This window comes from Typopeltis vanoorti, chromosome 4 (assembly GCF_054136105.1).
Source record: "Typopeltis vanoorti isolate ZY-2024b chromosome 4, IOZ_Tvanoo_1.0, whole genome shotgun sequence".
Taxonomy (NCBI): Eukaryota; Metazoa; Arthropoda; class Arachnida; order Uropygi; family Thelyphonidae; genus Typopeltis; species Typopeltis vanoorti.
Window position 1 is genome coordinate 128504943 of NC_143552.1, and position 14778 is coordinate 128519720.

Consider the following 14778-nt stretch of genomic DNA (forward strand, 5'->3'; position numbering starts at 1 on the left):
TAAGAAGTGGACTGCAACCACTGATCTCCAACAGAGTACTAGAATATGTGAGATATCCATTACTGATAAGAGAGTAAAGCTGCTGCTAATGCAAAAAAAAAAAGATGTAATGAAAGGAGGATTTGTGAAAGGGTGGATAATTCCAATAATGACTGGAAATTATGTATATATCATTATCTAAAAAGTGCATAATGATCATCGGTAAATAAAAGAAAATTCTTAGAAAACCAAGCAAAATATAAATAAAATACAGAAATAAATACACACGACAAGCAGTACAAATTGTGTCCACAGTTTGTAGGATCACATATTATTCGTTCCGCCCAGCAACTTATAGGATACACATATAATATCATAAATGCCAATTATTAATAATTCGTTCACCAGTAATGAAATTATTTCTATTCCCACATGTTCTTTCTCTCCCTTGTATTCCCTATTCTCACATGGCTCATTAATGGTGCCTCACATATTTACACCTTTCAGTAATTCAAATATACCAACTAAATATAGCAATCTCATATTAGAAAACTATTGTTTGTTAATATATCCTAAAACAAGCACATTGGACCCATCTTCTATGCAGATTTGGCTAGAAATGAACTATAACAAGATGTAATTGTGTCTGCTGTCACAGGGGTAAGTCGTTTTCTCTCGCACTGCCAGATGGTTAGTGGTGAGAGAGTTCTGATTGCTCTGATGTGAACATGTTAAATGATCCGAAAACTGTGTTATTGAGACCAAAGATGGGTCTTTCAAGCCACTTCGTGCCTTCGATAAGCAAGATGGCTGTTTTACACTGGGTAATGAAATTTATCTTCATCAGAGTGCATTCATAAACATCTATCCCCATGACGGTATTGGAACCCAATGCCTGTTGGACGGAGGATGAATATGCTATATGTTGCAACAACTGTGCACATTTAAGTTTGTATAGTTTTGTTAATGCCAATTTTTTGATGAAGAAAAATTGTGAATACAAATATTTGTAAGGAAGGGTGTGCAGTTGATGTAGGAACAGAAAAGGGAGGGAAGCAATGAGGGAAACAGACTGAGGCTTCCAATCCAAAGTCCAGTCCATCTTGTTACAAACTATTATGAAAGATACAGACTAAGTAGAAAACATTGCAATAATTAGATTTAAATATGTTACTGAATGCTGTTAAAATACAAAGATAAAAAGTGAAAATGTTAATAATTTTGTCCAGAATTATTGAAAGTATGGAATGTGAGAGGATATGAAGGAATTACTGGAGAAAAAAAAAAAAAAGCCGTTATAATTTTGCTGCTGTCTGTTGTTAAGGTATGACAGGAGTGAAATGCAAAGAACCATGACAGCAAATGAGTTAATGCAATGGTTGTGAATGAAGAAGAGTGTGCACATTTTAGATGAAGGTATGAGTTAAAGTTAACAGCAAGGATGGAAAAAAAATCACAATGCCATGGATAAAAGCATTTTAAGAGATAGTCCTGGAAAAGAAGAAAGTATATTGAAAGTTCCTAGCAAGAAAAGAGGAAAATGCCCTAAAAAAATGTAAGAGAGCTAAACTATGTGCAAAAGCAGCTAATAAAATGACAAGAACATAAAATATAATATCAGGAGAGTGGCAGGAAAAGGCTATTGAAATATAACTATTGCTATGGAAAAAGCTATGAAATAAAGGAAAAAGTACTGTAAAGGAATCAGAGATAATAAAGGTAATAGGAAAAAAACTGAAACAAGCAATGACAGAAGAGTGGTAGAAAATATTCAAAAGGTATGCAATCACGAGTATTTATCAATATTTGAGGCAAAGGCTTTTAAAAAGAATGAAATGATGAAGGGCAACTGAAACAGATTTGGCCAGAAAAGCTCAATGGAAGCATAGAAGTTTTAAACTAATTACATGCAAGCATGCACCACATAATTCAGAAAAACTGGTCAGAAAGTTGAATTCTGATGACTGGAGTACTCTTATCATTCCCTTCTATAAAAAGGGAAATAAACTGAATGCAAGAATTAAAGGAACTTCTCTACTAAATGGTCCAGGTTCTAGATTTATTCAAGCATGCTTGAGGAGAGGATAAAAAAAAATCTTTCATTTTCTATGATGCCAAAACAAGATATAAGTTTTAGCCAATATCTTGAAAGAAGAACATCTACACAACTGAAAGATATTTGCTCAAACAATCACATCATCATCTTCCAGAGTCACCTTTAGGTGGCATACTGTGTGTACAGAAATTATTAAAACCCCAGAAGAATAAGTAACTTTTTCGTATTTTAGTTGAAAATATTAGGTTAACTTATAGTAGATTTTGTTTTAAATGGATATGTGATTGACTGTGTTATTTAGTTTGTAAGTAAACTTTGTATTTTTTTTTTAAATACGGTATAGTTGGCATGGCCCCAACAATGGTGGTAAAGACCATATTGTAGGGAGATATGAATTTGTGGGATTTTGTGCAGTGTAGCAGGTGTGAAACGTATTTGTTGAGAAAATTGATATGTGGAAGGAACTGAAACTGGAAAAAAAGTGTGTATTAAATATTTCAAAAGTGAGCACCTATTAGGTGACCAGAACATGGCTAATGTTAATAGAGGGGGAGGGGGAATACCAACAGTAGGATGAAAAATATTGGAATTAATGCCAAATGTGTAGCCATGGAAATAGAAGAGAAAAAATGGAGATAAATAGAGAAATAGTGCACCTGAATATTATCCTTCATAGGGCAAAACACAAAACTGAAAGATTGAAAGACAAAAAAATTGCAGAAGCTGCAAGACATTAGCATGGCTGAGAAGAGAAAGAAACCGGCAGTCCAAAGTAGTAATAGAGACAACGTAAACAAAAAAGAAAAACAGTTAAGGAGAAAATTATTTACAGAGACTAAATGATCAGGGGAGTACTTAATGAAAGTGCGACAAAATCATGTTTCCTTGGTGCAAAAAAAGGTAAGGCAAAGAAACTGATTGCCATGGTTGGCAAAAATGATTTAAAGGCAAGAAGTATTCTATGACGGAGGATGTAAAAGAGTTGTTGAAAGAGGCAAAACTGAAGAGCAAGAAGGTGAAGATTGTCTCCTGCCATGCTATGATAGATGTGAACTTAAGAAGATGAGAGTGTTGAGGGCTAATGAATTAATACGTAAGTTGTGCAGAAGGAATGATGTAGGATTTGTGGATCTGTGGTCTGTTTGACAGAAAGGATTTGTACAGTGTTGATGGACTGCATCCAAATGGTTTTGGTGTTAGGAGTCTAGAGAGAGCATACTTCACCAAGCATGCTGAAGTGCAAATTCAGAAAAACTTAAGCAATTAACATAGAAGCAGATGAGTTCATGTGAAGGCACCCATTAGGCGAGTGATGTGAGAATGACCAAGTGCGGAATCTAGATTTTCAAAAAACACTGAATAGGGTAGTCAATTCCGGAAGTAAAGGTGGGTGAGGACCTAAAGAGACGCTTCAGTTTCTATATACTAATACCAGAAGTATCAGGAACAAGAGGGAGAAGTTTTGGACACTGGTTAGTGCAACTCACCAAAAGTTATAGGCATTAGTGAGACTTGGTTACAGCAGATGATGTAATTACAGAGAGGGGAATGTGAAGGATTTAGTATTTTCAGGGAAGATAGAGAAGATAGGAAGGGAGAGGGGTACTGCTGGTGATAGCGGATGAATTGCAGTGAAAAAAATAGAAAAATAGGTGGGAGGGTGACTGTTCATGTGAAGCAGTCTGGTGTGAGATCAAACGCAGTAAGACAAAATATACAGTTGGTTGTTGCTATAGGTGAGGGAGTTTCAGAGATGATCTGGAAGACATGCATTGCCAAATTAGTACAACGAGTACAAGTTGAGTGATTATTATGGGTGACTTCAACTATGGAGATATAGACTGGAAGGAAATAGAATTTATATACCTACTAAGAGATAATTACTTAAGGCACCATGTGATGGAGGGAACTAGGGATGGGAGAGTATATTAGACCTGGTCATAAGATCAGAAGAGCTATCCATAACCAAGGTTGGCACATTACCTCTGATTGGTGAAAGTGACTATGCAGTCTTCACTTGGGAGATTGTAAAACATGAGGAATATTCTGCAAAGAAGGGGTATATGTTGAACAAGGCAGTTATGACAAGCTTAGAAGAAAGCTTAAATCTGTGCCACAGCATAAAACACTTCAGGGTAAGATGTTAGTAGTGCATGGGAGATAGTCAAGGGTCATTAAAAGGAAGCAATATTAAATTGTATACCTAAGGTAAGGAGGATTAATCAGGTAGGAGTTAGATGGATGAGTGATATCATTAAGTGTGAGCTACAGAAGAAGAAAAGGTGTCGAGGGTACATAAGGAGAAAGGTGGCTAGCAAATTCATGAATAATACAAGGCTCAGGCAAGAAAGGTAACCAGCATGGCAAGGAAGGCAAAATCAGATTACAAGAAGTAATCAGGTAGCTGATTACTTCTTGTAATCTGATTCTAGATTACAAGAAGTAATCAGCTGAGCAAGCCAAAGGAAATCTCAAAGAGTTCTTTCATTACATGGCAAGTAAGATGAAGAATGACCATGAAAGACTAACCTTAATGAGTGATGATCATGAGGTGACAAAAGCAGATAAAATAGTTCAGTTACTGAGTTATATTATCCAAGTGAGGTTAATGCTTTAACATATGTGACAGACACACTAATGTGTGAACAGAGGGAGGTGGATGAATTGGAGGTTCTTAGGATATTGCATAATCTATGTAAATACAGCTGTGGGATTAGTTGGGATATTAACTCAGGTTTTACAAGAATGTGCAAAGGAACTGGTAATGTCTCTAACTATGCTCTTTAATTTTAAGTCTCAGCTCTAGTAGAGTTCCAAGCGAGGTGAAAGAGGAAAAAATAATTCCTTTGCATAGGGAGGTTCTCAGACTACAGTAGTAAATTATAGACCAATCAGTATCTCAGATATGATGGTAAAAGTACTGGAAAAATTAGATAAAAAGAGAATTCAAGAATGGGTGGATAAAGATATGATACTGTATAAAGGGCAACATGGTTTTTGTGAAGGGTAGGTCACGTCTTAGTAATTTATTAATTTTTTATAATAGAGTAACAATCGAGTTGGATAAAGAAAATGAACTACACATTGATTTTGCAAAGGCATTTGACAGAATACCACATGGAACACTCTTACACAAATTAAAACAAATGGGGATAGAGAGGACAATGGTTATGTGAATAAGAGGGTAGCTGCTGGACATATATCAAAAAGTGGTATATGGAGGGAAAGAATTAATACAAAACAGGTGACTAGTGGTGTGCCACAAGGTTCAGTGCTGGGTTCACCACAGTTTAATTTGTAGATAAATGATATAGGAAATATTCAGTTGTTTGCAGATGATGCAAAATTAAGTAGAGTAATAGTGAATCAAGGCAGTGTGGAGTGCTTACAGGATGATTTAAATAAGCTGTGGGTATGGGCAAAAGATAATGGTGTCACTTTAATGTGGAGAAATGTAAAGTTATGCATTTTGGGATAACTAGATTACAAGCTGTGTGTGTGTGTATACCACATTAATGAAACTTTAATCCACGAAATAGATGAAGCTACAGATTTAGGGGTGGTGGTAGACAGAAAGTTCAAGTTTAGAGTTGTAAAGTTGCCCATAAGATTACTTGGATATTGAAGAACATATTAACAAGTTAGGGATAAGGAAGTTGTTATTCCTCTTTACAAGATTACCTGGAGTAATCCAGGTAATCTTGTAAAGAGGAATCTTGTACTCAGATCTGGTCTCCTGGGGATGAGGAAGCAGTGGAGAAGATTCGGAGGAAAGTGACCAAGATGGCGAGCGGACTATGGAATGTTCTCTATGAGGATAGACTGAGGGTGTGGATTGCAGAAACTGGTCAATAGGAGAAAAGGGGATGTGACAGAAACATTTAACTTGCTCAAAGGATTTTATAGGATTGATGCAGGGGAAATGTTTCAACACTTGGCTAGAGGGATCAGAACAAGGGGTCATCCATGGAAGTTGAATAAAGGTGTGGTGATCAGGGGTGTGAGAACTAGATTTTTTGCTCAGAGAGTTGTGAATGAGTGGTATGGGTTGTCGGAGTCAGTTGTGAGGTCTTTGTCTGTCTATGTGTTTAAGGAGAGCTATGACAGATTGTGTGGATAGTTTAGGTCTCCCATAATGAGTCTTTGGATTCCACTGAGACATCCATACAACAACAACAATAATAATAATCCAGATCAAGAATATATGACATATGTTCAAAAAAAACTCAAAGAATATTATCTGTTCTTATGATAATTATCTACCTTTGCCGCATATTTTTAGCTAATGGCTATAATCCCAAAAAAAATAGAAAAAATACTAAATACCTCCCTCAAATCTACTCCCTCACCTAATATTCTTCACCATAGAAAAACTGTTACTATCTCATGCATTCATGGCATATCTGAAAAGATATCCAGAGTGTATAATAAATATCAGCTCACCTAAGGACAAATTCTCTCCTTTATTACATCCAAGAGTATATGAAGCGTCTTGCACTTTTGACCTGGCTCACTACTACAGACAGACAGGAAGATCTATTGTCATCTTCCTCGGAGAACATAAATACATTCAGCAATATCATTATGACATTTATTATTATTTTAACGGCTATTTTTGCCTGTTTTCGTTTAGGAGTGTCCCTTATTTTAAAAATCATTATGACAAGTCGGGACTAGCAGACCATGCCTTGAATATCCCTTCACACAGGATAAGATGGAGAAAAACAAGTGCTACACAGAAGTTATTATATGTCAGACAGACAGACAGATTGGTTTTGTAATCAGCAACAGCATTAACAATTCCTGAACCTCAACAAGTATAGCTGTATCTATTTATCAAAAACTTTGTGGACAGTCATTATAAGATTGAGTCAATACTTGTTAACTCTCTCTCTCTCTCTCTCTTTATCCAACAATAGATGGTGCCAATTAGGACTTTAGTTATAAAGTTTCTTGTATTATCCATTACAATTTTAAACTGTTTGTATGGTCTGAAGATGCTGAGTATAACACCAACGAAATATTAACAAATAGTAAATAAAATGAATTATTTTTTTTTTCTCTTGTGTTGTGAACTAATAGTGCTAAATAAACTAAACATGAACTGCCAACACACAAGCCTATCTACCCGGTGATGTAAGGTGATGAATGTATAACTATTTAAAATTTTTCTATTGAATTAAAAATATGCAAAATACTAATTGCTGGTTTACCTTTCTGCTTCGTTTGTTAGTCTAGATTCAACACCTGATTTATTACTGCAATCCTCTTCATGATCTGAAGAAAAGGGATAACGAACCTCTTCAATCATCTCCTGTTAAAAATAATATTTACAATTTAATATATATTCATGAATACTTCAAGCATAAAATGTTTATTAACATGTAGATTTAATTATTTAAAACATTTTCAAGTCAATATCTAATCACCAGTCTGGTTGGCTAAGTGAATGGCTTACTTCTTCTCAACCAGCAAGCCATGGGGGGGGGGGGGGTTGAATTTCAAATAGGCATAGATTTTATGAATGTTTTTAAATGGGAGATGAATTTCACTGGCCAGTGTGAGACCACTATGCCACTTATTGTTACCCTGAACTGGCTTAAAATTTTAAGTTTTATGTTTGGCCTCTGGTCTAGAGTTTACAGATTATGCAAAAATTAAAAAAATAAAGATATGATATACACCTAAACCTCTTTTTATGTGAATTTGGAGTTATGCGAATTGGGATATCAAAAAGAATTTTTTTATGCGATTTTTATTCACTTTTATGTGACCAACCTGTCTAAGTTAGGAAAAAATATGTAATTCAAGAAAATTCTGAGAATTTTGTACAATTGCATTCTCGTTTCAATTAAGAAAATTCTAAATTCTTACGAATTCATTTATTGGGAATTCCACGAATTACATAACCGACTGCGCATAAAAAAGCAGTTCTCAGCAGTTTGAATGTGTTTTAGGAGACAACACAGTTACCGCATTTTTTGCATTTGCATTTTTTAAGTGAAATCAAAATAAAAATCACATTATAAAATTAATAATTTTGCCAAGAAATAATAAATGGCAAGCTATATGTAATTTTCAAATTTTCATTTTATTAACCGAAGATTTTAATCCAGCCATCATATGATGTTGCCGATAACAAAAAAAAAAAAAAAAAAAAAAGGAAAGTCGTTTCCTTGGACATAAAAATTTAAATTTTAGATCGTCTTCAAACTGGGGAAGGTGCGACAGCTGTGGGTAAGCACTTTGGAGTCTGTGAAATCAACTGTCAGATCTATAAAGAGAAATGAAGAGGCCATTAGAAAAGCGGTATGTTCTGGTACAAAATCGAGTGCAAAATTATCATTATACACAAGAGATGTTGTTCTAGAAAAGGCCGTAAAAGCTTTAGTGATATGGATAGAAGATAATGTACAAAAAAGAATGCCAGTTGACGAAATTTGATCAAGCAATCAGCACTGAGATTTTATGAACAGATTAAAAAACTGCAGCCAGATACTTCATCTCAATCAAGGAAGAAATATGAATTTCATGCAAGCAATGGTTGGCTGGCTAAGTTTATTAAAAGACATGCTTTTCATAATATAAAAATTAAAGGTGAAATGGCTGCTGCTGATGAAACAGCTGCTAAAGCATTTCCCACAAAAACTTGCTAAAATAATTAAAGATGGAGGTTACACTCGTGAACAAGTTTATAATATGGATGAAACCAGCCTTTTCTGGAAAAAATGCCAAAGAGACCTTACGTATCAAAAATGCAAAAAACCGTTGGTGGGTTCAAAGCAGCAAAGGATCCCATAACACTCCTATTTTGTTCGAACACTTTAGGAGATCGGATGTTAAAACCACTGCTCATAAATCGATTATTAAGACCACAGCCAATGAAAGGCATAGATTTTCAAAAATTGCCAGTTTGTTGGATGGCCAACAAAAAAACTTGGGTGACCATTGATATTTTCAATGAGTGGTTCCACAAACATTTTGTGCCAGAAGTTAGATGCTATTTGAATGACAAGGGTCTCGAATTTAAAGTGCTTTTGATTCTTGATAATGCATCCGGTCATCCTACCATAGAACACCCAAATGTGCAATTTTTTTTTCTGCCACCCAATACCACATCATTGCTACAACCTCTAGATTAGGGTATAATTGCAACTTTTAAAACATTATGTCAGACGAACATTTCAGTTCATTTTGAACAAGTTGAATGATCATGAAACACTGTCAGTTATGGATGTGTGAAAAAAATTTTCAATTATGGATTGTATTGATCAGGTTCAATTATCGTTATCTGAATTGAGACCAGAAACTATGAATGCATGCTGGAAAGCTATTTGGCCCGCATGTGTTAATGAGAATGCTCCTGTTCCCTTCAATCACACTGCAGAATTCCCAAATATAATAAGTTTGGCAAGTGAAATTGGTAGAGAAGGATTCGATGATCTTACGTCGGCAGATATCAAAGAATTGTTAATTGATAAACCTCTTAACGAAGACGAAATAGTGGAGGTTGTTTCTGAGACTCCTGAAAGCAAAGAAGTTAATGATAATGATCAAGATAATTCTACTTTTACTGCTAATATAATTAAAGGAGGTCTTAAACTGGCCAGTAATTTAGGCAATTATTTTGCCCAACATGATCCAAATGAAGAACGTGCTGGAAAGTTTTAACGTGAGCTTAAGTTGTTAATGTCTTCATAAAGAGAATTATATCGTGACTTATCTAAAGCATCAACACAGTGATTAATAACTGAGTTCATGCCTAAAACTACTGAAACAACCAGTGGTACTTTTCTTCAAGAGATGACAAGAAGAGTTCCACAAGTTGAGGCAGAAGTCGATGATGATAATACCACATCTAGTAGTTCTAGTGATATTACAGTCTCACAAAAACGAAAGCTTTTCGCGTTTATTGTCAGAAACTGATAGCAAATAACATAATTTTTTTATAGAATCCTTAGCAAACAACTGAAATGAATATGTTTTTTTTTAAGTTATTAAAATTCATTATATGATGTGTGTTCTCCATGAAATGTAAATAAAAATCTTATGATCCTAACGAATTTAATGTTTGTTTTTTTCATTATTTTGCTTATATTTCAGGTTTGGAACCAATCTTCACTTTTTCTATGGAGTCAGTAGTTCTTTTTACGTGAATTCTATTTGTGTAATTTTTAGGAACGTATCTATCAAGTAAAAAGAGGTTTAGGTGTGCACACACACACACACACACTGTCCAACCACAGATGTGAACCCCCCCCCCCCCCAACACTTCTGAGCATGGCAGAAGAAGGTGAATCCATTCCGATAATAAGGTGATCAATGCATTGCTTGGGATGAGTGTTTATTATTATACGTTGGAAAATTAGCCTTTCTTTTATGAAAATTCTCATTTTTAAAGTGGTAACTATTTTGTTTGTACAACAGTTGAAAAATTTTATGTATAAAGCACGTGATTTTGCGTGTCAGTGATGAATTTGTACATTGCCTTATTCCTTTCTTCCTTTTAACATGAATTGACTCTTCTTGGCAATCTGTCAGCCAGGGTTCGCATCTGCAGTCGGAAAGTGTGTGTGTATATATATATATCTTCTTCTTCTACGCGTTATTCCCGCTTCCTATGCAGGGTCCACATGTTACTTTTAGATGCGACTTCTTGTTAATACAACTCCCAACCGTCCCCTCGCCTGGTCTGCCGCTGGGGGGGGGGGGGTATATTTTTGACTGTAGAGGCGTATGTTCACGAGGCCGGTTTGCCTGTTTGCGGGATGAAAAACACCAGATAAACTGGCGGAAAAACCCTATGGCTAACTTGGCTATGCCTGAGGAAGATCCTCAAATTCCTCACGTCTACAACGGGAATCGAACCTGGGACACTCCTTCCCCGGGCATATGGTTGCGAAGCGCAAAGCCACTAGGCTAACCGCACGGTAAAGTGTGTGTGTGTGTGTATATATATATAAAACCCTTAGTCTACCCACACAGTACTAATGTACTATAAGATTACAACCTTTCATAGATGAAAATCATATAAAAAGAACTCTGACAAAAACTGAAAAAAAAAAAAAAAAACAGGACTACTTGAGTAGTGATCCATAACCTTAGATCAAAATGAAATCCATATCATTATAGTAAAGTTTTATTTTATTATTATAAACAAATGACTTTGGCCATATATCAATTACAACTGTTGCATAATATACAAATCATAATTTTAATTGCAGTAAAAATTTATATAATTCAAGCAGATTATTCAGCACTGCTGAAATAATTAATTTCACGAGGTCCCATCCACACGTTATAAAATAATAAAAACTCAGTTTTCAAGTCTAGCAGCTCTTAAAATCAATCCACTTTCTCATTTCATAATAGCCCAAATTTATACATTATTTCTTAAGCAAACTTTTTCCTGCTAAAAATTCTTCTTCTTCTCTTCAAGGATTAGGCACTTGCCTGTTCCAGTTTCACTGGTTGTTCCATCTTGTAACCAGTTTCTGCTCTCTCTCTCTCTTTGATCCATATTTATCCACCTCTTCTGGTAGCAGATATATGTCCATCCTAAATAAATGTTCTTCCCATTTCTCTCTAAATTTCTTGTTCTTTTCATTTATCTTGTAAATATCTTGTCTCTTATGAAGTCTTCATGTTTTATATAGTACAATTTTGTGCATCCTTTATTTCCACTTAAAAATCTTATTTATACAGCTTGTATTTTACTTTCATCTTTCTTTTTAACAGTCCCCTGTTTTTGAGCCATATAATAAAGTGAAAAAGGCCATTACTTTATAAAATTTAGTTGAAATTCTCACCTTGTTTTTTAATTCATTTTATTTCATTCTGCAATTTCTTTACTTTTTCATTTATATCTTTATCTTTTAGATATGTTATTATGCAGCCTAAATAATGATACTATGTCACCTGTTCTATTATTTTATTTTCTGTGACAATTTTTGATCTAACATGATCATGGCCTTTAAATGCCATGATGTATGTTTTCTTTTTGAAATTTTTTAATTGTATCGTTGGCTTATTTTAATTCATAAACTGAATTTTGAAGGTTATCTTTACTGTCCTCTAATGAAGCATTCCCCAAGTTTTTTCTATGACAGAACACTTCACAAATCCTGAAATTTTAACAGAACACGTTGAAAATTTAAAAAAGTTTTTAAAAAAGGTGATAAACCTTTTGGCAACTCCCATAGGCACAGATGACTTGCTACTGCTTCTGCCTGGTATCTCCAGCTCTGGGCCTGGCTCCCACTGAAGAGACCTCAATAAAGGTCGAAACTAGTCTGGGTAGATGGCCAATCCCTTTAATGCATAACAGTATACATATCCACATAGGAAATGTGTTTTGCATTTGGGAGATACTGGGTTAGAAGTGCCTGGTAGCTTGCTCCACCTTTGCCACGAGTTGCCTTGGTGTTGCACTACTTACTGGATAAGATAGTACAACACTATATTTAGTCCTGAAGATATTTTCAGGCGCGAACTTTGTTTGCTCTCACTGGGATAAAGGATTAAACTAAATCTATTATATTTAACAGAACACCTTGGTTAAAGTCAAGTATAATCGGTCTCATATTCAATGTAAAGCTAAGCGCACACTATCGCTGAATCAAGCTGTATCGCATCACATGTTTCCTAAAATAGATACCTCCGTACTTCACTCGCGCTTGGGGGTATCAACAACCGTGGGCGGCTGAGTCAAGGCCAGTGCGAATTGGCCTTAATAGAACAATCCACATGCAAAATGAGGAGTGCCTGATTTTCAAACATGTTTGAACTTGTCGCAGCATTTAAAACCATTCCAGGCTCATATTAATTTTGATAATTTTTTCGCAGAACACTTATTCACTTTCTGCAGAACACAATTTGGGAAACCCTGCTCTAATGTAATCTGATCACCTGCATACAGCACTGTATTGATAACAGTTTTTCTAGTTAACTGGGTACCTTGTTTTATTGTTGATTGGAGATAAGCTACATCCCTCTCTTACACCTTGATTAATTTCAATCTCCTCTGATAATTTATTACCTATCCATAATAAAGCTTAATGGTATAATTAACAATAAGTGGAAAAAACACATTTACTAAACTCACTAATATTTCATTGGTTTTCTACCCAGCATCTGATGATGCTGGGTAGAAAAGTATCACAGTACTATTCTACCCAGCATGTAGAAACAGTATCAAAATGAAACTGTGATAGGCACACAGCACAAAACCAAGTAATTGTAGAAACAATTTAAATTGTAACTGACACCTAACGTCCTTATGTGGTGCCCTCTATGGATCAGCAACTGCAAAGTTAATTGAGAGAAGTCCAGCTATTAATTACGTCTTAAAATGATAGTCTACCAGATCTTTGATAAATAAATGCAACCATACTTACTGAAGGCCCATGCAGTTAGCCTAGTGGCTGTGCACTTTGGAATCATATGTCTAGGGAAGTAGTGTCCAAGGTTCGATTCCTGTTGGTGATGTGAGGAGCTGAAAGATCTTCCTCAGCCATAGCCAAGTTAGCTGGTCTTGGGCATGGACAGTAGGGTTTTTTCCCCAGTTTATCCTGGCAATTTTCATCCCACAAAGCAGGCAAACCGGCCTTAAAAACTCAACACTACAGGACATAGGATACACCAGGGCTTAGGGCTGACCACCTTATCCTGTGAATGGCTTAGGTCCGATGATTAATAAACCCTCGACACCACAAGGTAAAAGAGGGTAAAAGGAAAATGAGAAATTTATTAAAGTTTGGAGAGTGCTTCGTAGCTGATTCTAAGAAATAGCCTCAGACCTGTAATGACTTCTGCATAATAAAGATGTTTTTCCTCCATCTGATCCTATGTGAAGGAGTATCCAGAGCAAGGTCTGCCAATCCGGACTTGCCATACAGATGATCTCGGATATAATTTTTATGTTCTTCAAGGAATATGTTAACTGATCTACCAGTCTGTCCACAGTAGATTAACTTGCAGGCACAAAGAACTTTATACACTCCCAGATGTTCAAGAGAACGAAGTCAATCTTTAGGAGAATGTATAAAAGAAGCTAGCTGAATGAAAGATTTAAGAGTGGTATGGAGATCATATTTGTAAACAAGACTATTTTTTCTGATGTACCCTTAACATGTGGAATGTTAAGAAGGAATGGAAGGGGGGGGGGGGGGGGGGAATGAATGCAATTTTTTTATTTTATTTTATTTTATATGGCTGTAGCCATTGGCTAAAAAGGCATTGCGAAGATCCTTAAGGTCAGTTTCAAGGGCTGTGTCATTTATTTGAACAAATAGCCCTGTCTCAGTGAGTAAGAGTTTTGAAGATGACATATTGTTGGGAATGGTGGTAGTGTGCTTGTTTATGTAAATACCTACCAGTATGAGTGAGTTTTCTGTAGATAGAGATGGCTAATGAGCCATTGGAAAGTTGTCTCACAGTGTATCTAAAAAGGAGAGAGACTATTGTTACTTTCTTTTTCTATGGTGAAGTTTATTTTAGGAATGTTAGCTGTTAAGACGCATTAAAAATGTATCTAAAGTATCTGAACCATGAGGACAAACAGCAAACACATCATCAACATAGCACAGCAAATGTTTTTTTCTGTGAGAGCTTGGTTTTCAAAATGCTTCATATAGGAGTTTGCTGGGGGGGGGGGGACCCATAGCAGTCCCATCTAGCTTTCCCCAGGAAATAACCTGCTTATATGGTGCATCTGAATAATTCAATTATATCAGGTGGAAATG

The 14778-nt window shown here is 35.5% G+C and overlaps 1 protein-coding gene across 1 annotated transcript in view; it reads right to left on the reverse strand.

The window, feature by feature from the left end:
- Positions 1-14778, reverse strand: part of LOC150107669 (uncharacterized) — a 226910-nt gene that overhangs the window by 57331 nt on the left and 154801 nt on the right. The window contains exon 10 of the mRNA XM_090392164.1: positions 7249-7349. Coding sequence (XP_090248290.1) covers positions 7249-7349 — 101 coding nt within the window. The remainder of the gene's footprint in view (positions 1-7248; positions 7350-14778) is intronic.